This window comes from Gopherus evgoodei, chromosome 12 (assembly GCF_007399415.2).
Source record: "Gopherus evgoodei ecotype Sinaloan lineage chromosome 12, rGopEvg1_v1.p, whole genome shotgun sequence".
In the NCBI taxonomy this organism is placed as follows: Eukaryota; Metazoa; Chordata; order Testudines; family Testudinidae; genus Gopherus; species Gopherus evgoodei.
The window spans coordinates 27,854,300-27,877,057 of record NC_044333.1 but is presented as its reverse complement, the minus strand read 5'-3'; the positions used below and the strand labels follow the sequence as shown (position 1 = coordinate 27,877,057).

At 38.7% G+C, this 22,758-nt stretch overlaps 1 protein-coding gene across 3 annotated transcripts in view; it reads right to left on the bottom strand.

The window, feature by feature from the left end:
- Positions 1–276: 276 nt before the first annotated feature.
- CDH11 (cadherin 11) overlaps positions 277–22,758 on the bottom strand; it is a 95,994-nt gene continuing 73,512 nt past the window's right edge. For all 3 annotated transcript variants that reach the window (XM_030581891.1, XM_030581892.1, XM_030581893.1), the window contains 9 exons: positions 21,143–21,262; positions 20,428–20,595; positions 17,544–17,731; positions 14,191–14,444; positions 13,002–13,138; positions 12,689–12,810; positions 11,746–11,863; positions 2,789–3,040; positions 277–1,592 (listed from right to left, as the gene is read on the bottom strand). In XM_030581891.1, coding sequence (XP_030437751.1) covers positions 1,096–1,592; positions 2,789–3,040; positions 11,746–11,863; positions 12,689–12,810; positions 13,002–13,138; positions 14,191–14,444; positions 17,544–17,731; positions 20,428–20,595; positions 21,143–21,262 — 1,856 coding nt within the window. In that variant the 3' untranslated portion in view covers positions 277–1,095. The remainder of the gene's footprint in view (positions 1,593–2,788; positions 3,041–11,745; positions 11,864–12,688; positions 12,811–13,001; positions 13,139–14,190; positions 14,445–17,543; positions 17,732–20,427; positions 20,596–21,142; positions 21,263–22,758) is intronic.

Here is a 22,758-nt window from a genome sequence, read left to right as displayed (position 1 = left end):
TTTTGTGTGAAAGGTGTTACTATACTCTGGGAGCAGCCACAAGCTGTAGATAGAGAGGGTACAAAATGTTCACCGGACACTACAGATTCTTATCTAAAAACATTTGTAAAACATCTTTGATTTTAAATAATCACTTAACAAGGCAATAAACCAACTACAAACACATAATAAATAGGGCTATTAAAAGGTCACAATTGTAGTAAATTAGTTAGAACTATAAATGGAACATTAGAAACACTACATGTTTTCTTAAATGCTTAATAACCAAAACAAGAATTAAAAAAAGAATCATTTTATTTCAAAGTCTGCTTCTTATATTGAAGCACATATTAAAGCAACAGTACAATGTTCATAAAATATAAGTGTGATGCTGTAACATTTCTTACATGTCAGAATACTGATATTTGTATGTATACTAAAATAAGAACTTTAAAATTGTACAAATAGATACATTAAAAATGACATAGAAATAGGGCGCCTCCCACTGCAACAAGACAGAGTTTTATATCTGGCACGTATTAGTTCAAGATGAAAGTATAAGCAAAAAGATTTACAAGAATCAGCAGTAACAAGTCTGATGCTCAAGAGACATTATAATTGTACATTGTACTGTACATACATCATATGGGTTTAAGCTGGCTGAATATTATATATTTCAAGTTTAAAAATGCACTACATATACGAGTGTCCATAGTTTAAGGCGAAATTACAGCTCAGAACTGTTATCTTTTTCTAATGTGTGGAAGCTTCTTTGACATAAAAGATTTAGATGTTCATAATACATAAAAGATTTCCCTCATTTGTAGGTTCACTTTTAGAATTTTCCTTTCCTTAAATATTTTGTACTTCACAAGTGGTTTTTTTCTCTAGTGAAGTTGATAACCAACTTCTATATTTGCCTTTTGTAAGAAAAGGTACTTCACAGTATTTACCACTTTTATGTCCTTTTCATTATTATTAAAGGAATCCTCTTTGTCAAACTTAAATGTTTAAATGAGCCTTTTCTTGATTTTTAAAAAAATACCTGCTTACATTTCTTCTGGATTCTTCAAAACATCAGACACAGTTCTTAAGGCCAAATTTGTAACTTTATTGTTAAGAATCATCATCAAAAGTGTCTTTGGAACCATACAAGTCTGCTAGTTTCTTAAAACGAGGTCCCCAGTTTTGTAGATAGTCATAGTCCAAATCAGAATCTGTTGTCGCTGACTCTAACGAGCTAAGTGAACCAGCCACTGAGCCTCTTCCTTCATAGCCATAGATCTGAATAGAGTCATAAGGAGGAGCAGTTGGATCATTATCAGCCTCTTGTATTCTTGTGTTGATGAAATCATCAACATCAACACTATTAGGAGCTGGCCGAAGCCCTGGTCTTGGCATATACTGATACTCGGGTTTTATGTCTTTACGAGGAATAAACCCATTGATGCCATCAGGGTTCTGCAAAGTAGCAATGTCAAAGGCTTCAGTGTCTTCCTCTCCACCACCTTCATCATCATAAGTTATAATGTTCTCTCTGACATCTTCTTCTTCAAAAACAATTAAAGGTTCTTTCTTCTGCCTTTTCAGTGTTACAAATAACACTACAATGACTACAGAAAAAATAAGAAAGTAAGTTGGGTTAATTTCCAAACAAAATCTATTTTTATAAATGATTTTTCTCTAAAGAGAAAGATCACACAGTGACTAATGCATATCACATTCTTGTCATAATTATTACATTTACTATTAGCTACTCCTGATGGCTGAGAGACACAAAGTTTGGATACAGGTGGGATATTTCCCTAGTTCTGAGGGGTTTCAGAGCCAAGGTTTTGGACTGGGCCCATTTGTTGCTGGATACCAGTGCTTATTATATGATTTGAGGGGAGGGCTAGCTTGATGGTTTGAGCATTGGCCTGCTTAAACGCAGGATTGTGAGTTCAATCCTTGAGGGGGCCATTTAGGGATCTGGGGCAAAAATCTGTCTGGGGATTGGTCCTACTTTGAGCAGAGGTTGGACTAGATGACCTCCTGAAGCCCCTTCCATCCCTGATATTCTATGATTACTTTAAGGCTTTGATTTGTGTACCACACCAATAGATTTCTAGTTATCACAGATCTGTGACTATATGGGAAGCCAACTATTCAGAAGAAAGGTGTACCTTCCTGAGATATGAAGCCCAATCAACTGCATGACTGCAAGGTAGAAATGAACCTTTGCTGTCCTGCAACACCCAACACTGAATTCTAATTCCACACCCTGCTGCCACAATGCAATAGGAATTATTCTAGCTCCAGATTTTAATAATTTATCTTTGATAACATGAATAGATGAAGGGACAAAGGCAAATGTGACCTTGTCACTCATTTTTTAAAAATAAATGTTGCCTTATAGAGTCATCTAGTGATTTATATAGATACTTCTAAATACTCAGGACATGTATGGTGCTTTACAGCACTTCTCTCAATGGCAGGTCTTCTAAGTCATCAGTTTGTCTTTACTTCTCCCTCAACACTAGGGAAGTTAAAGGCAAAGAGCTGGCATGAATTATTATTTCAGGCAGACCTCAATAAGCAATGGGTCATCCAGTGAAGGCCAAAAATCCAAAAACTTTGTGCATGGAGTCTGTTATATAGAGTACTTTACCTGGGCTTACTCAGGGTCTCAGCTCTAGTGAAAGGGAAGTGAAGAATACTAAATAAGTTCATCTTTATGAGGGAACATATAGTATGTCAAACGTGGCCAAGTCAGGGTTAACGTTGCAATATCATCAAAAGCAGATAAATAGGTAGAGAATTTCCTTACCTAATAAAATCACAATGCAAGCGAGAATGGCAATTAAAGCTCCAGTGCTAAGTCCAGCATTGAGGATGTAAGCTTCAGCATTACACGAGAGCATGGAGCCATTGCTGTCACAGCCACAGACTCTAATAGTGAGGGTATTGGTGCTGCTCATTGGAGGGATTCCACCATCGCTTATTACAATAGGAAGAAGGTATAAATCCTGCTTTTGTCGACTAAAGCCACCGCGTCTAACATAAATACCCGCTGTATTATCTGTTTAAACAAACAAGACAATCTTTAATCATTCAATTTCTTCTCAGAATCATCTTCTTCATAAATATTGAGAAACTACATTGTGCTACAATTGCTTTCACTGTTTTAATGCTGTATTTATATACAGTAAATTGATTGTCCCATTTCTAATGATGTGAGAAATTAAATATCATAGTTCATATATACAGTATTGCCCTATTTATTTAAAATAATTCCAGGGCAGGATATGAAATACAAGGAGTATAGTGCACCCCCAGCCCTTCTTGGTTGCATTTCACTTTTCTTTTCCTGCATAAATTATTCTCATTTATAATTTCTGTTCACCCTTTAATTGTCTACCATAAGGGAATACAGCACCACAAGGAAAATCAAGGCATTTATTTATAAGGCAAGAGTATTTATGACAGTTTTAAAAGAGGTTGCAGATACTGCCAAATGCTTAGACTATTAGGAACATATACACCAGTAATTCACGTTTTCTGCAACAGCGGGTACTTGCTAAAAAAAGTGTTTGTGACCAAAAAACCCACACAAAAACAACAATAAAAAAAGGATCCGATCATGCAAACAACTACTGCTGGTTGTGGTGCTCAGTATAAAGAGTAGCCATAATGGACCCCATTGGGCAATTCACAGTACTAAGCACTATGTCAAGTAGTAAACATCTGTAGAATGGTACCTATGCTAATTCTGGGCCTGACCCAAAACCAATGGAGTCAGTGGAAAGTAAGACTCACATTGACTTCCATGACCTTAGGATCAGATTATTTCTACTCAGACTATCCCCTTAAGATTATAAGGATTCAATTTTATATAGATGTTGCCCAAAGACATTTATAAGAGTGCAATTCCCACTGAAATCAAAGGAAAATGCACACAATATATCATGGCAGAATTGGTCCTTGATATTCCACATGGCCATTTCACTAGAACATATTTAAGTAAACAATATGCTGACAATCAATATCTCCTCAGTGTGCTTTGATCCCAGAAACCAGAAAGCTTGAAAGTGTATATTAATATAAGATGCTTCTTAGTGTATGTGCAATGTGCCTTGACTGGCACATGACCAAGGTTCATCACTGAATTTGGTCTGCTGCTTGGATCATTAGTTTCCCCGCCTGGGCCGGGTACTGATGGGGAGTGCAACATGACCACTGAGCTGTGCCCCCCCCCCAAGATGTTTGAACATACACACTGAATTACACAACGATGCTCAAAAATTAACAATTTTAAGTGGGTTTGGAGCTATACTTTACACTGAAAACTTGCCTCTTACTTTCCTCTTTATCCAAGTTTCAGTTTGGATAAGTACCCTAGCATTTGAATGTTTATTCAAATTCCTTAGGACAAAAAAATTAGGCAGGAGAGTCTGTAAAAAGAGGCCTTCTTATGAGATTTCCAGTGTTTCTTGTTTCTGGTCAGACAGTAAATACTATGAAAAACAAGCACAGTGCTTCTTTGTGACATTTCTTGTGCTGCCAGACCCAGGACACTCAAAGCTCAAAAACACTGCAGTGAGTGGAAGAAGCAATTTCATCCATCTTTTTCAGATCCTCAGAAAAGTTTAGATTGATTAATGTTCAGCTCAGATCTCACTTCGCCCAAATCTCTTCACTTTCTGTTTCTCACTTTTCCAAAAAGAAAGAAAAATGAAAATAGGACTATTCTTTTACTTTTCTTTCTTAATCAGGACAGGTTAGTCACCTTCCGTGGCATCCATTTTGCTGCTGCTTCGGGATACAGCAGAACGGTACAAAGACTAACTCTTTTCCTATTGAAAACTCAGCATAAATTCCAGAATAATCCATTCATAAAACTTATTTTAATGAGCTGACCAATGTTATTTCCAGAGAAACCTGTGAATAAATTAGACCTAATGGGGCACAATCTTGCCTCCTACACTCAAAGCCTATGCAGAGGGAATTTTTGGAAGAAAATCTCCACGAGGACTTCCTTGTGGAAATCACCTCACATTGTCCCATGTGTTGGACAATGTTTGCTGCAACCCCAAACCTGGTAGATATGTAGGGATCTGTAGGAGGTTAGGAACATATCTGGACCTGATATGGACCTCACCCCAGCTCTCTGGAAGTCTGATTGCATTACAAAACAGCATGATACTTTTGAATTTTGACAGTAACTGGGTGGTAATGTTTTGCTTGAGATGGAGAAGATCATGGTTCCATAGACCCATAGGGATAGAAGGGACCACAAGGGTCATATAGTTAACCTCCTGCCAAGATGCAGGATTTGTTGTGTCTAAATCCTCCAAGAAAATGGCTATCCAGCCTCCTTTTGAAAACCGTCAGTGAAGGAGATTCCATGACTTCCCTAGGCAGTCTGTTCCACTGTCCTACTATTCTTACTGTTAGAAAGCTTTTCCTGAGATTTAATCTAAATCTCCTATGCTGTAGTTTGAACCCATTGCCTCTTGTTCTGCCCTCTGTGGCAATGGAAAACAATTTTCCAAACTAAACATACAGAGCTCCTTCAGTCTTTGCTCATGTGGCTTGCATTCCATCCCTCTGATCATCTTTGCCACTTGCCCCTGGATCCTTTCCAGTTTCCTCTACATCCTTTCTATACGATGGTGACCAAAATTGGACACAGTACTCCAGATGAGTCCTAACCAGCACTGAACAGAGTGGTATTACCACCTCCCATGACTTGCATGCCGTGCCTCTGTTAATGTAACTCAACACTGCATTTGCCCTTTTTGCAACAGCATCACACTGTTGACTCATGTTGAGGTTGTGATCCACCACAACTCCCAAAGCCTTCTCAGCTGTGCTGCTGCCAAGCCAGCTATGCCCCATTCTGTGTTTATGCATTTTTCTTCTCAAAGTGTAGCACCTTACATTTGCCTGTGTTGTATTTCATTTTTTTTGTCTGTAGCCCAGTTCTCCAATTTATCATGATCCCTTTGAATTTTAGCTCTATCATCCAAAATGTTGGCAATCCCATCTAGCCTTGTGTCATCTGCAAATCTGATCAGTATGCTCTCTATTCCTACATCCAGGACATTAACCAAGATACTAAACAACACCAGACCCAGAATAGATCCCTGTGGAACCCCATTTGAGACCGCCTTCCAATTTGCTATCATTCCATTAATAGTTATTTATTGTTTAACCAATTATATATCCACTTAATAGTAGCTCCACCGAACCCACATTTCTCCAGCTTTCTTATCAGAATGTCCTGTGGGACTGAGTCAAAAGTCTTGCTAAAATCCGGGTCTATTATGTCCACCATATTCCCCCTATCCACAGTTACCCTGTCAAAGAAGAAAATCATGAATACAGATGTACAAATACAAGGGGTCTGATTTTTTTGTATTTGTAGCTTTGGCAGATAAATATTTACAGTTTTATCATTTTATAGGTGGCAGTGTCTGTGTAATAGTCTTCAAATTACAGGGGGTTCGAGTGTGGTCATAACAATTTGCTGTCAGTTGAAACATGGCATCCACTGTGTATCAGCCTTATTTAACTCCTTTTTACATTTTTTAGTCTAAAAAAGTATCCACTAATATTAGTCTAATGTACAGTATTTTTCACACTAGGAACAATAGTCCATTTCTTCTCAAACAACCAAATAAAAGCTCACAAGATGTCAGATCATCTTCATGGTGAAAGAGCTTGTAGGCTGATGGACACAGGGCTACCTCTCCTGCAGTGGACACAGTTGCCCAGAGATTCCAGAAACAAGACAGAAGAGACTTTAAGAGCCCTGCTTCCAACCTCAGCAAATGTCAAAATGGTACTCTGTACACAAACAAAACTCTTGACAATTGATAACACCCGATTGTGCTGTTACTTTTCTGATTTGGTTATCTTATGCCAAGATCACAACAATTTAATTACAAAACAGATCTGCCTAACCCAAACAAGCCTAAATTTCCTTTCCCACGTATTTCATAATGTGAATTGTTTAGACTTGTTTGCTTGTCTTCTGCTAAGTAAGAAGTAACTAAGTTTCCGACAATTTAGGCAATCTTGTATGTTTTTCCTTATTTGACCAATGGTCAAAAGCAAAGATTTGGAATTTGCAAGTTTCATAAAAGAATTGGGTGAATGCTTAAAATAACTCAAAGATATAGTAATGCCTCAGCAAAACAGTTTTCAAAACTATACTGAGAGCCACACAGTAGGGATTTAGGAAAACTCTGATGCCCATTTAAATGACAGATAAAAAGGAAAGCCACTCAAAAACACCATGTGAAATATTGTTAAGTCCACTACCTGTCACTTCTTCCTCTGCTCTACTCTATGACCAACTCTCATATCCAGTATATAATGCCCATAGGAGACAACAAAACCTTAACGTCTCAGAACAAAGGCAACATGTAATCCAGGGTAATATTTTCATCCTTGCTTTTTCATCATTTTCATGCCCTTTGATTCCAAAACAAAGCCTAACTGTAATCCGGGTAAATGGTATTAGGACGAGCAAGAGACGTTAAATATCCATTCTGCAAGAACCATACTGCAGCTGCTTGGTTGGCAATTTCAAGGACTACAGTGTGCCACAGCACGTTACAGAAGGAGGAAAACATCCATCCGAAATACCTTTGCAGTCCATTCTGGAAAATAACATGTTTTCATTTTTCCAGTTGCTATTTCCTGGAGAATCCCTCTGGCTAGATATTACTTCAGATGACTAGATCACTAATGCTCTTTGTGAAATGGCTGGTATTCAAGATAAAATTGTATCATATCCACCAATATTTATATTTCCATTTTTGATTTTCTTCTTTGCTTCTTGCAGTCTTACCCAAACTTTCCAACTGTCTTTCTCCATGAAGGTAGCTGTTGCTTGGTTTTTATTATGTTGTTTATATGCACACCCAGAAAAGCAAATAGTTGTTTGACAACAGAAGCTTATTGCAAGAGTGAGCATTACGAGCTGCTGCACCAGAGGTGAAAGTGTTGACAGAGCAGGGAAGACCAAACAGACTTCTGATTGTAATTGCCTAGAATCTGCATCAGGCAACGATTGTTACTGGGTAAAATTCCATGGTAAGAAACAAAGGAGAATTGCACTGGAGCCCATGTCTTTTAATGAGGGCCTCAAAACCCATTGATCAGACGTGTGGCACTGAAGATCAGAACATGTTGCCATTGAAATAAAAGCAGTAGAATTGGACCATGAGTCTTCCAAAAGTCGTCTCTTATATTTGGGCATTCCAGAACATTATACCCCATCAGTGACAAGGGAACAGCATAAGGCCAATGCACCAGTTTCAGACCAACTGCCTTTGTGCTTGGCTCTGCACAGCGTGAATCTCTGCCTAACAGTACCTCAGGGCAAGATGGAGCGGGGATGAAAATAAGGAAACATGATTTATTAATAATCTATCGCTCTTTTCTTTTTTTAAATATCGTGGACTGGCTACTGCTCTTTTGGAAGTCAATTTCAAAACACACACTGACTTCAGCGGAAGTCGGACTGGACACCAAACATATACATAGTCTGGGAAAATGAGGTACCGTTTATTTACAGGGTATAATGTAAGTAAACACTCAGAGCAAAAGTGCGTTATCACAGCATGAGATACCCCATTATCTCATGTTTTCTAGAGAAAATACCCTGAGCTGAAAAGCTTGGTAACACAGAAGGCTTTTAATAGGATGTAGAATGTGATTACTTTTTCTGGATTACTGCAATATGTAATTACTTTTAGGAGTCAGGAGAGAAAAACTCTATTAAATGATAATTATAGGACTGTATTCACTTTAAAGTTCTGTAATAGACCTAAACATTGGAATTTTCATTAACTATTCTCCAAAAGTTAATACAGCCATTTTTTATTTGAAACTAGCAATTCCCTATGAAAGAGGTGGCATGATACAAAGATTATCCTGATTTACAAATGAAAAAAGAAACTTTAAATGATTACATAAGTTATTTGACTTGCAAATTGTAACACACTCTGAAAAGGTTTACTATCTAGACATGCTTACAATTTTAACCTGTTCACTTACATCTCTAACTCTAACTTTTTTAATCAGAAAAGAGTTCAATTAACCACTCTGTTCAATTTGTCTTATAAAATGTACATGAATATATTAAGGAATGTATGAAAATGATGGAGAGACAGCAAAGTATGAAAAAGAAAAAATGAAGGAAGGATTTCATTATACTATGTATCCTTTCTAAAAGAAAATTATGTGGACAGAGATTTAAGTGACCTAAAACAACATTGTCTTGTTGAAATAATGTATTGCAGTAGTGTCATATAAAAGCAGTGTATTCACTAAACTATCTGCATTTCCACTATAAAACCCTTTTTTATCTGGGTTGAATTTTTCATTAAAAGAAAAAAAAAAGAAAAAGAAAGAAAGATGACTTTGATGCTTGTAGAAATGAAGGAGTAATAGAACTGGCTCAAACCAGAGACTGTGCTAACTTCCCCCTGAAGCTGTTTCAATGTATCTCAGTTCTGACATGGGATGCCCCTGCTATATTAGTCCTGAACCTCTCTTGAATAAACTGCAAGTTATGCCAAATGGTGCCAAACCATGGTGGGTTTCTGATGCACACTAATATCCATTAGAGATTTAGCTGATATTACCAAACTCACTGCTAATCTCAGCTTGAAGCTAGGTCTCCAAAGGTGAAAGGCTAGTCCATTATCTTTCTATGCACTCTAGCCTCTGTTGATATACTGCCCCTAGAATATCTTTCAAGGTGAAACACAGTCTAGAAGGAAAAGAGCACATTTTCATTTTCTTTTTATTGATTTACTTATTTTTCTTTAAAATATATGCTTCAAACTAATTTTATGTTCCTTTTTTTCCCCTTTCCTTTTTTAAATAAAGGAAGGTAAATACATATTTTCTTTGGGGTCCTTTACCCACTTCATTTGAGTGTACAGTTGCTATGCTGAGGAACCTTGCTATAAATATTCATATTACTTTTTTTTTTTTAATGCATCAGAAATTTGGCCAGGGAGTTCTGATAGTTTTCTTCAGTGTTCAGAAAGGAAGAAATCATCCCAAAATAATACAGGAAGTTTTGTAAATGTTATAATCAGGGCCGGTACAACCATTTAGGTGACCTAGGTGGTCACCTAGGGTGCTAGGATTTGGGGGCGGGGGGGCGCCATTTTCTTTGGCAATGACCGCGGCAGCTGGATCTTCGGCCGCCCAGGTTGCCACTGGCATTTAGGCGGAGGGAGTTGGGGCAGGGGGGTACGGAGAGGGCCGCCTGCAGTAAGTAAGGGGGGGATGGCAGCAGGCAAGGGAACTCCCCGCCCCAGCTCACCCCTGCCCCACCTCCTCCCCGAGCACGCCGTGGCTGCGTCACTTCTCCCACGTCCCAGGCTTGTGGTGTCTAAGCTGATTGGCGCCGCAAGCCTGGGGGCGGGAGAAGTGAAGCAGCGACGGCGTGCTCGGGGTGGAGACGGAGCAGGGGTGAGCTGGGGCGGGGGTGGTGCCTCAGAGCGGAGAGTGGGGATTGGGGAGCTGCCGCAAGGGGGGCACCTCAGGGCAGAGGGGGAAGTGCCTCAGGGCGGGGGCGCGGGGGGGGGCAAGGTGGAAGTTTTGCCTAGGGCGCAAAACGTCCTTGCACTGGCCCTGGTTATAATATTTGAGATAAAAAGTTCATGTTGGATGTAAGTAATCAGATCCTGTTCTCTTTTATCCTGATGTCAATCTGGAGTAATTCTGTTGGCTTCATGATTTAAACCAGTGCAGCTGAGATCAGAATTTGGGAAACAAGCAAGTTTCCTCTCAAGTATTAAAGCTCATTTTTAATAAACAGTTTCCTGTAAAATTGAACAATTTTGCTTTTGCAGGGAAATAACCATGTTAAAATGAATTTGCTAAATACTTATTATTAAAAATATATTATGCTCTATGCACTATTGTAATTAAGCAATTAGCAAAGAAATATTTATAAAGACTGGATATGCCTTTGTTCTGTTTCTCTCTCCCCTCCATCCACAACCTTCCCATGCAGTTTTTGCTAGGGATCACATTGCTAGCCCAGGATTGATGGTGTCACACTGGGAGATTAAGTGGGATTGTGGAACGACTGCTCCTGAGGATTTCTCTCATCTTATTGTGCCTAATGTGGATACAAGAACAATGTGGATACAATGCACATTTTGCGCATTGGAGGTTGGAAGTAGAAGGTGGATTTTTGTGACTGGTCCTCATCTAGATAATGGATCGGACTGAAAAACTGGATCTGCACTCCCCTCCCATCAGACAACCTTGCAGTGGCAGGCTTTTTACTCCATATTTAAATCCCAGGAAATCCACATATTGACAAACACAACTGAATCAAAAACATCATCCTATACCTTCCCCTACAACTGAGCCTAGGTCCCATACCAAGCCCAGTATGGGTCATAGTGAAGTCCTAATGTTGTGGTCTACCTATTACCTTTAACTAAGTAGAATTGTGAATCTTTGGTTTATGGCCTGTTCTTGTGGCTGTAATGCCAACGCATTTATCATACAGAGTATCATGTAATTTACAAAATATATTTATGAATCTGAAGGCCAGTGAACATGCACTAAATTATTCCAGAGAATGTCTCTGACTGTCAGTTATATTTTCTGCTTTTTTTTGCAAAACTCAAAAGCAATCAATCAGTCAAGGTTAATGAAAATAGTGTATAAAATTATAATACCAATGTTTTCTACCTTTGCTACTCTGAACACTAATATATGGTGAACCTTGATACAAACCTCTGTTGTCTGTGAGCGTAAAATTTGGATTGTGAATAATTTCAGGTGGTAAGCTGAAGATAAATCTCGGTCCATTGGCGGCATCATCCTTGTCATCAGCAGTAATTGTAATAAATGCCTGTAAAAGAAAGGTAGCTTGTAAACAAATAGTGCCTTTGTTGGGTACGTAATACTGCATTCAAATAGTTTTTTTTTCAATATTGTGAATTTTGAGAGCCAAAGGGAAAAGAAAGAAAAAACATAATTTACTCTTATAAATATACTATGGGTATAAAGCTCAAATAGACAACTATTTCTGTTACTATATTTAGTCAATACAAATGTTTTTATAATATATAATATTATAATACTGTATATAATATTGAGCTTAAATGTGGGTAGGTCTGAGGAAATAGTATAACCTCACTCCTCCTCTCACCCCAAACTGGCAAACATATAGGCAACAAAAGTAGTGTTAATAAAGTAATTTATACTCCCAACTGGAGGTAATCCTTTGCACAAGCTACTCCTAGCAGTAGGAATATCCACACTAGGATAATACATACACAGGGTATGATTGGATACATTTGTGAGCTACGCCCTGCAAGCCCCATTCTATGCTTTCTGTCATAGAAGGCAGAGTCTCTCTCTAATATTTGACATGTGCCTATGATTGTGAAAACTACCTCCTACCCTTGCTTCTACTGTAAGATATACACCTGAGGCCATGGCCAGCCAAAACTCAAACCTTGAAATGTTGTGTGTGCATGTGTGTGCACCCACACATTAATTCAGTTCAATTTTGATGTCAAGTAAAAAAAAAAACATGCCTCTCTATTTGCCTTAGGCACCTTTGCCAAAACTTAAAAATAGCAATCCAGCTTCCAACTTCCAAACAAAACTGAGCTCCAGCCCAGGAATAAAGAACTTCCTCCATCAGGGGAATGTAACAGACAGAAGATACCTTGTTGCTCTGACCATTTTCACAAATAAATGCTTCATAGGTCGATGCAAATTTTGGAGCATTGTCATTGACATCAAGGACTTTAATTGCTACAGGAACTTTGGCTTCCTGATGTCGGTTGTCTATAAGAATAAGTGAAAGACAAAACAAAATGGAGACAAAACAAAGCTATAATACTTTTATTAAAGTAAAAAAAAGAAACAACCAATAAAAGTAATCCTGCTATTTATTATTCCAGCTGTTATACCCCACAAACAATGTGAGGAGTATAATATTTGTATCACTGAGTTGAAATCCTCCATGGAATACTTACAGACTTCAGTTGCAAAGACAGAGATATTATGCCAAGCAATTTCTTCCCTATCCAGAGCTTTTATGGTCTTAATGTAACCATCTTCTGGACTGATACTAAAATATCTTTCAAGGTCAGTGTGACGATCAATTGAATACCTTGAAGGAGATGAAAATTGAGTATTAGACAAAATAATTACTTTGCAGACTGATGTTTCAGTGTTTGTTCAATAGTATATTCCATATTATTTTAATATATTTTTTTCAGTAGCATGCTTGCAGGATGGACATATTAATGGAATTTACCAAACAACTTTTTAATGGAAATGTATTTCCATTATTTATTAATGCTTATATATCAGAGGCATTTTGCACTGTCAAGTTCTTATATAGTATAGAAAATAAAAACATTTATTATTTGAAGACCTTAAAGATAACCTTTGAAAAATGTCTAAATTCCTTTAATTTGTATGGAATATTTTGAGATATTTATATTTTCCACCTATTCCATATTTATTTCTTTTAATTTTCAGAACACTCAGAACATTATAGAATTTATCATTTCCTAGATTATTTAATATTATTAATTGATTTACTAAACATCTCTGTATTCTTATACAACAGTATGTTTTCCTATGGCTTTCAGACATTCACTTTGCAACTCCTTGGAGCATGTGTTATGACAACAAAGCATTTTAAATAGCTTCATATCTTAGTTAATAGTAGCAAGATGACACCAGAAAACACACATAGCAAATGCTACTTTATATCTCTTTCACTGTATGTGTGTGTGTGTGTGTGTGTGTGTGTGTGTGTGTGTGTGTGTGTGTGTGTGTGTGTGTGTGTGTGTGTGTGTGTATGCAAAGACTCATAGTGGATGTCATGAAAAGTTAACAGTTGATAATAGTAATCACACAGTAATATCTGAGCTACCGAAGTTATTTCTATTATAACTTTATTGATGTCTTTGATGATATTGTAGTAAATATACCTTGTAATAGTGACCAATATGTGTTAGTATGCAGACATAGCTATAACAAATTATACATTAAATATGTCCTAAATATGAGAAAATGTGCAAAATGAATAGCTATGAAAAGACACATGCAAATAAAAGAAGATAACTGGCTAGGTACCATTACATCATATTAACTAAAAAATTACCTTGTTTATTTCTATATAAACAATAGGACTAGATTCATAAAGCATACCTTATAGCACTATTTGCAGCATCAGGGTCTTTGGCATGTACTCTCCCAACAACAGCACCAGCTGCCGCGTTCTCTTGTACTTCAAGAATATAACTGGGTGCTAAAAATATGGGTGGCTCATCAGCATCCTCAACTGCTACCTTTACAGTTACAGTATCCTTGAATGGTCCATTGCTGATGAACTTAGGATCAATATGTACATTGGCTGCCTCTACCTTCAGACTGTAGGACTTTTTGGTTTCATAATCTAGGAGCTGTAAGAAATAAGAGGATGATGCATCAGTTGGACAGTGCCAACAACATTGAAATGAAAAGCTAGTTCCTTAGAATATGATAGCAGAATCTCTATAAACCAGATGTGTGCATAGCACTTAATATGCAAAGACTCAAAAATCTGACGCCTTTAAAACATGTGCTAAATAGTCAAAGTGAGGAGCTACCCACTACATCTACAGTAGAGAAAAAAAACTCAGCATACTGGACCAGATTCCCTACCATGCCATGTGCTTGTTGTACTGCTTAGGAAACCACCTACATCTCATCAGCTGGGGATTCCTCCAGCAGCACAGAAATTTGGACCTTGAGAAAAAATAATTGGTTACCCCACCCTAAGGTAGGTTTCCTTCCAACTGTCCCCAAGGGACTGTCTGCTAGCTGGGGATAGACAGAGCACAGCATGCTCCAGACGCATCCCTTCCTTACTGCTCCTTGCCGAACATGCTCTCTAACTCATCTACTGAACAACCACTTTTCAAAAAGTAAATAGAAATAACAATTAATGAATAAATATCACAAATGTAATGGTGGGGAAAGTGTGAAGATTTTTCTTTGCACTTCTATAGCTCTTCCATCCAAGGATCTCTGAGCACTTTAGAAATATGAAAGGAATAAGCCTCACCACAGCCTGTTAGGTAGGAATTATTCTCCATGTTTCAGATGACTGATCCTAATTATGGTGTACCTGCAATGTTTCAGTACTGTAAGCCACAGTATGGTTATGTCCTTAAATGTCTGAGATGCAGTTGCCAACTATGGCTATCAAACTACGCTAACAGCATAGAATGGACTGCAGGCCATGATAACATACCAGCTACAGCTAAAAAAGCAGTGCAGACTCAGTAATCGAAGAGCTATAAAAACAATGAGCAATCAAAAAACATCACAGTAGTGCAATAACTATCAGTATTCTGAGCAGTGACTGCCTCGCCATCTCAAAAGTAAAGCACCATCTCCAAGAAACATTTTTGTATTGGCTTAAGAGACAGGAAATTGTATGTTACATACATAAAACAGGGTGTTGATTTATTTGCATTTTTTGAGTGTGTGCGCTTGTTTGTTTGATCACTGGTATGCACTTTGTGATGCAGTATTATTACAGTGTTTCTGTATTAGAAGTTAACTGATTTTCTAACAATTGCATACTCTTTTTATAGTTGAGACTTTGTTATGCTGGCAGTTCTGTGTCATGACAGTATTTACAAGAGCCCAGAAGTGCCGCTAGCTTTTTTGGTGCCCTAGGTGGCGGAAGGTCTCACCCCTGAAATGCCGCCCCCGACAGAGGCGGCGGAAGGTCTTGCCCCCGAAATACTGCCGACGACCGGGGTGGCCAAAGATCCAGCTGCCGCGGTTGCCGCCCCTCAAATGTTAGCGCCCTAGGCGACTGCCGAGGTCGCCTAATGGGTTGTGCCGGCCCTGCAAGAGCCCCTTCTCCCTGATCAATGTACTTATATTGGGAAAAGTTCCAGGGTGAACTAATGTTACTCAAGTCCCTTATGAATTTGACCTAGGACTGGGTCAGAGGTAAGAAATACTCTGAAGATAACTGCTCAATTCCTCCTACACAGAGCAGACATTTGGGGTTTGATCTAGCACAGCATAGGTGCATGGTGAAGAATGCAAAAGGTGAAAAGCAAAATGGAGTTCATGGAATATGATCCCCCACTAATGAGATGTTGCTTCCTGCCTGTTCCCCCTATCCCCCAAGTAAAGTAGCAAAGTGCCTTATGAATGCAGAGGATCACACTCAAGCCCATGTCACCTCAAAGATGCCCATTGTCCACCCACACCCCAATTTTACCCTTTGTTTTGAGAATAAAGGAGTGAGTACATAAGGGACTTCAGACTTCATACATTAGAGTGAAGAGGAATGTGCCTGGAATTTACCAGTACTGCTGAAGCCATGTAGGTTCCAGGATGTTAGAGAGACAAGGTGGGTGCGGGTAATATCTTTTATTGGACCAACTTCTGTTGGTGAGAGAGAGAGGCTTTCAAGCTTAGACAGAGCTCTGACCTGAAGAAGAGCTCTGTGTATGGTCAAAAGCTTGTCACTCTCACCAACAGATGTTGGTTCCAATAAAAGATATTACTGCACCCACCTTTTTTCCCTAGTGTTTAACCTCACTTGTACACATGCACAGCCTCCTCTTACCCAAGTGTTGGATGAGGGCAATGATGCCATGGTCCATATCTGAGACCTCACTCTCATTGGTAATGTAGTGGGCACAGAAAATGACCTGGGGTTATCAAGGTATAAATTAAAACTACAGGGGGAGTGTTTGCTAGCTTTCAGTGTTGTGCAAGGCTTTGCTACTAATGAAGTTGAGGCTGTTGCATTTCATCATGACTTGCTATCAGGTGTTCATTGTGCTATGTGCAGTGGCTTCAGCAACGTAATACAAGGAAACTGTTCTTGAATTGTGGGCACAAACCATTTAAAAAGATCTTAGCTGGTCAAATGGCAGAATCCCTTGATGGGAATATAACATTGTTCTACGTGACTTTCTATTCTTACTTGCACACTATTTCATCCTTTTCTTTCTATCTACGTAGAATGTGAGGGAAGCAATACTGATATTTAAAATGATTTCTTTTATCAGAAATGCAGACAAATCCTCGATACTTTGCACATTATCTTAAAATTCTTATGACACTACCAACTTGAAAATGAATGCTTGATTAAAACAACTAAAGCAAACCTATCATTTATTTCTGTGGTAATTCTCAGTATGCTTTGAAGAGTGAAAGGTGTTGATTTCTCAAGAGGTAGATCAGTACAGAACGCTGTTAAAGAATATATAATAGTTTCTTCACTTTATATTAATAAACTCACTATAGAGCTTTTTTGTAGTACTGCTTTCCATTCAGTTACTTCCTTACATTTTGGATCTAGGCATTACCAGAGAATAGTAAAATTGGAGCTCAGAGATCATCAAAGCTTCATAAAATTATTATACACAATTGCATTTTTCATAATTTTAACATGGACAGTAATCTATTGGTATTGTATCTTCTGTGAGAAAGAAAATAAAGTATGTTGTGTATATTAATAGGCTTGAAAGAGCAGGATTGCTCACCTTCTTAAGCTTTACAACACCTTCCTGAGTCTCATAATCTGTTGTAATTTCAAACATCTCCACACCATCTCCATCAATGATGCTGTAAGCCACTAAGCCATTTTCTCCAATATCTGGATCTTTGGCCTTCAGTCGTCCTACTTCTTCCCCTGGTATGGATGCTTCTGATATTGACATCTGGTACACACCTAGGCAAAAAACATTCAATTGTAATTGCACAGTTTGCTTCTTCAAGTATTTGTATTTTTACCTGTTTCATTCATCCACGTAAATGTAGCACAGCAAATTTTAAAACTTTCAAATTATCCATATGCACTAATGGAGTTATCCACTGAAGGACTGGTTATATTATAAAGGTCGAGGTTACTTTGAGATTGAGGTCATTTGTGAAATCTGAGGTCATGTTGCTAATCTGTATAAAATTACCTTCCCAATTACTACCTTCACCTCTATTGTTCTAGCAGGAGTTAAAAGGCCAACTGATCATACAATCAGAATGCAGAAATTATTGTGACATCAAAGTTATAATTCATATTGGAGATGTTATTACAAAAATCTAGAGAAAATTACATTTCAAATGATTCATGATATGAACTTCAACTGCGAGAAGCCTAGGAGGCTAACTGACATTCATTCAAAAGCCACAAATTATATAACAGGAACTGGATAAAATCTTACTGCTGTGACACCTAAAAGAATAAATCTGCTGCTTTCCATGGTTCTTACCTGGAATATCAAATTGCATTCACTGCAAAGTAGTGAAATTTAGCACCATTCAGTACATGCCGGATTATGTAGGGCCCCAGTACAGATGCATAAAGGGGAGAATAACAGGAAACTTTCCCACCCTAACTCGGGAACTATACCCTCTGTGGGTCCCAGTGGCACAAATCTCTGGAAAGGGCGAGGATGGTGCAGTGTAAGCAATGCTCCTGTGCACCAGGAGGCTCCAAGCAATATAGCGTGTCCTGAGGCACAATTCTCCTGCAGCTCTTTCTACAGTGATGCAAATCTCTGGGTGCCTTCCAACCAAAGCCAGAGTTTAAATAGCACAACCTGTCCCTAAATACTGATTAACCATTTTGGAATTCTTTACATTACCCATAACATCAACATTGACTGAACAAACTCAGGAAAGCACACAGGTAGCAAGATAAAATATAATGGGCTAAATCTAACCTCCGCCCTCAAGTATCATTTGAGAAACATCAGTGGAGATATACCAGGTGTGGACTTGCTTCATTCACTGTAAACGCAATAGGCATATATGACAGAAACAAAACACTAACTCCAGTCACAAATAAACCTAAATTGAAGCAGGTTGCACAATAACAGTTTGATCTATTGACAGAAAGTCACTTAGACTTCAAATGAATGCAATACGTTAAACTGGTAGACTTCTGCAAATTAAGCATCTTTCTTTTCTTGCTGGACAAGAAAAACTTTTTTAGAAAATACAATTCAGCACAATTTGTCCTGCATGGTAGAAAATCCCCTCCAGGATAGGGGTAATTTTAAGGCTCCATGCGTGGACTTCCATCCAGCCCCAGAGTTTGAATGAGCTAAAATAAACAACTAAACACGATGAAAATACATGTGAAAACCAAATAGCCAGCCTGGCAACTAAAAACTAATGCATTTTACTTATAGTAACTAGCATTATTTGTCACCAATCTGAAAATTTAATTGAGTTAAATTTTATTTGATCTGCTATCTGTGGATATTACTATTCATAAGGGAGTAAAGGTCCAATCCTATAATCTTTAGCCACATGAACAGTCATTGACATCAGTGGGACTACGCATACAAGTGAAGGATGCAGCATCAGGCCCTTAAATTAAAAGAATACATGAAACAGAAAGTGATGCTTACTCAGCTGCAGGGCTGCCAAAGAGCTGAAAGAGCTTAACTATGAGTTGTTAGCAGGATGTGCAATGCTCTTTCATCTGTGGCCAAGGAAAGCACCTCTTGCCTGAGAAACACCTTAGACAGCGTAGGTGCAGCTGAGGTAAAAAGATCAAATAGATCATCTGCCGTTCACACATATTTATCAATAGACAGAAGTGGATTTGCACAGTTAGAAATGACTATCTTGAGCTGCAGCTTGGAAATAGCTATGAACAGAGAGAACTGTATGAGGGAAAGCCACATTGGCTCTTCTTTAGAACAGTGTTAGTCTCACTGCAAGAACCTACTGGAGTGTGTAGACCAAGGTACTGTGGGAAGCCTATATATATTGTACATCTCCATAAACAGAATAAACTGCTGACACGCACTGGAGGTGAGAATTTGAAGATCCATTCTTTTAACTCCTCCTGGTTCTCCATCAGATTTTTGACAGAATCTCAACGATGTTTTTTGTTATAGTCTGAACAGAATGCAAAACGGAGCCTGCTTTTTCTGAGCAGGCTTTTGTACATCTGCAGCATTAAAAACTAGAGTTGGAAAACACTTATTAAGTAATCTTAATCCATCATTGCCACAGTGCAAGTCTTTCCCCTGAAGTATTTTTTCAAGGGCTTTCTACAGCCTAGTTTTAACTGTCTCAATTACAGGGACTTCACTTCCATAAAAGTCTAGATGACATCACATTGATCTCACCATAGCTACGTTTATAATACAACATGGTTCGATGGTTTTCAAAATGAAGCATGGAGCCAGGAATCCCCTGCCTTCTAATCCTGGCTCTGAAAATGACTCACTCTATTGCACTAGACAAATCATGTAAGGACTCAGCATAAAATAATACTTACCTATCTCACATTTCTGTTGTGGTACTCCGTTCATTACTATTAGTTACTATTTGATTGAATATACAAGGCACTACAAAAGTATTAAGTATAATTAGTAATAACCGTTATGTATTAAGGGACTTGTCACTTACTCTGTGGGAACTTTGGTGGGTTGTCATTGACATCAGTAAGTGTAATTGTCACTTTGGTTGTCCCTGAGAGTCCTCCCATGTGTCCTCCCATATCTTTTGCTTGTATTACAACATGATATTCTTCCTTAGCTTCTCTGTCCATGTTGGGAAGAGCAGTTCTAATAATACCTGTACATTCAAAGGAAAAATGTCATATACATATTTGTAATCATGGAGAGTGTCATGTACATATTTGTAGTTATGCAAAACTGGTACCTGCATATTATGCAGTGTATTTAAGATGTATCATACATGGTGTGTAGAGCAACAATGGCCCAGAGTCTCCCCTGGGTTCTAGCCACTATGCACCATAGCATGCAGGGAAAGCGGCCCTAAAATTAACACAGCTGACCACAAAAGTATCACCATGGTAATTCTTCAGAGCCGGCACATGAGCTTCTACACCATTTCTCTGCAACTCATACAGGGGAACAGTCCTGTCTCAGGGATACCTCTCTTAAATGCTAATACATGCCACAGGACCATCCTACTGAACAGATGGGGCAGAAGAAGGAGAGAATGAAGGTGGCTTAAAGCTATCTGTATGCACACCCCCAGATGAACTGCATTGCCCTTCAGCTGCTACTGAGGTTCTGGGCCAAAATATTTAGTTATTCATATAATGTACTCGAACAAGTGATGGTGTTCCAAACAAATCAGGCTGGCTCAGTCATACCTGTTTGTGCTTCCACGGAGAAGTACGGCTGACCTTCAAGAATACTGTAAACCAGTTTGGCACTGTTCCCATAGGTAGGATCATCAGCATCCGAAGCAGTTACCTGAATAACTGATGTACCTAAAAAAGAAGAGGAAGGACATTTAAAAAGTAAACGTGTTTGCTAAAGCCACACAGAGGTGATTTCAGTCAAACCATACAGAAGCCTGCTCTATGTGACTATTTCCACTCCAAAAAAACCCCAAAAGAAACACATTTCAACAATTACTGAGGTCTATTTAGCAACTTGTGCTTTAGAAAATACAAGCCCTAGCAAGTCACCAATAATGATAGGGATTATGGGTCATCTCCATCTAATAAATTATACAGCTTAATATACACTATTCCCACAGGTTTTATGTTTTCCTTGACATTATACTACATTGGCACTATACAGCCAGCCAAGACTACCTCCATCATATGGACAGCTACACTCTCCACAAGTAAACTCATAGAAACACTGCTTGTAGTGATCCCCAAGGCAGGGGTGAGCTTTTCTCTGGCTGGTTGATTTCAACCCTGGAGAAATGTAAAGTGGCACCATGCCCTAGCTCACAGCTATATTACATAGCTCAGCCAAAATGAAGAGTACTATACATCCTGTAGATCACTGCACCTCTTGTGCCACAGACCTTTTTGAGCCCTCTCAATTGGGGGAACCCCCCACACACACTCCTTGACCCTCCTACAGGCTTGCAGAGACTCCAAAACCACCAGGCTTGTAGCATTGCCAACTCTCGTGGTTTTATCTCAAGTGATTTCAGAGGGTTTTGGCACTCGTCTTGTGATGCTCCAACCTCAAAAAGTTCAGCTCTTCTGAAAGCCAGCAGAGTCTCTCATCTTGGCTCCTCATGCTCAGAGGAGGGGAGGGGGACGGAGGGAGCAAAGAGCCCAACAGCCCTGGTGGCTCAACTCTCTCCTCCTGCGAGAAACACAGACAGGACAGTGCTTCTCCTCCTCCTTGCAACATCCAGCTTAGGAATGGGCAGAGGGGTGTGAAGAGCCCAGTGGAGCTTCCCCTCCCTGCACCAGCCTGGGAAAGGGGAGATGAGAGGGGATGCTGCTGCTGCTGCTGCCCCCTAGGCCTGGGCATGAAGAACTGGAGGAGCAGCAGAGGTGAGGCTGGGGGTGCTGAACTGGGGTGGGAGGTCTAGAGGTTGCTGCCAGGTTCAGGGGAGCCCAGGGGCTGCGGGAAGGAAGAATAATTAAAATAAAATGAATTTTTAGCTCTTTGAACTATTAATTAGGAGAAGTTTTTGTTTTTGTTTTTGTTTTTGTTTTAAATGTATTGTGATTGTGGGATAGTGTAGATATTTATATGGTTATAAAATTATACAAAGGAAGAAGAATGATTTAAGGTTATTTTTGATATATTTTGAATATAACTGTATTGATTATTAAAAAAAAATAGGGCCTAAACATAGTTACTGCACTGAAAGACAGAAAGTTCTGAAAAGTGGTTGATGTTGTAAAGATATTCTTGCATGTACACATTTGGAGCTTAAATAGATCTTTACTGAAAAATAACTGGAAACCTTGATACAGAGAGGGAGTGCTCTCTGTGATGAGGCTGTTCA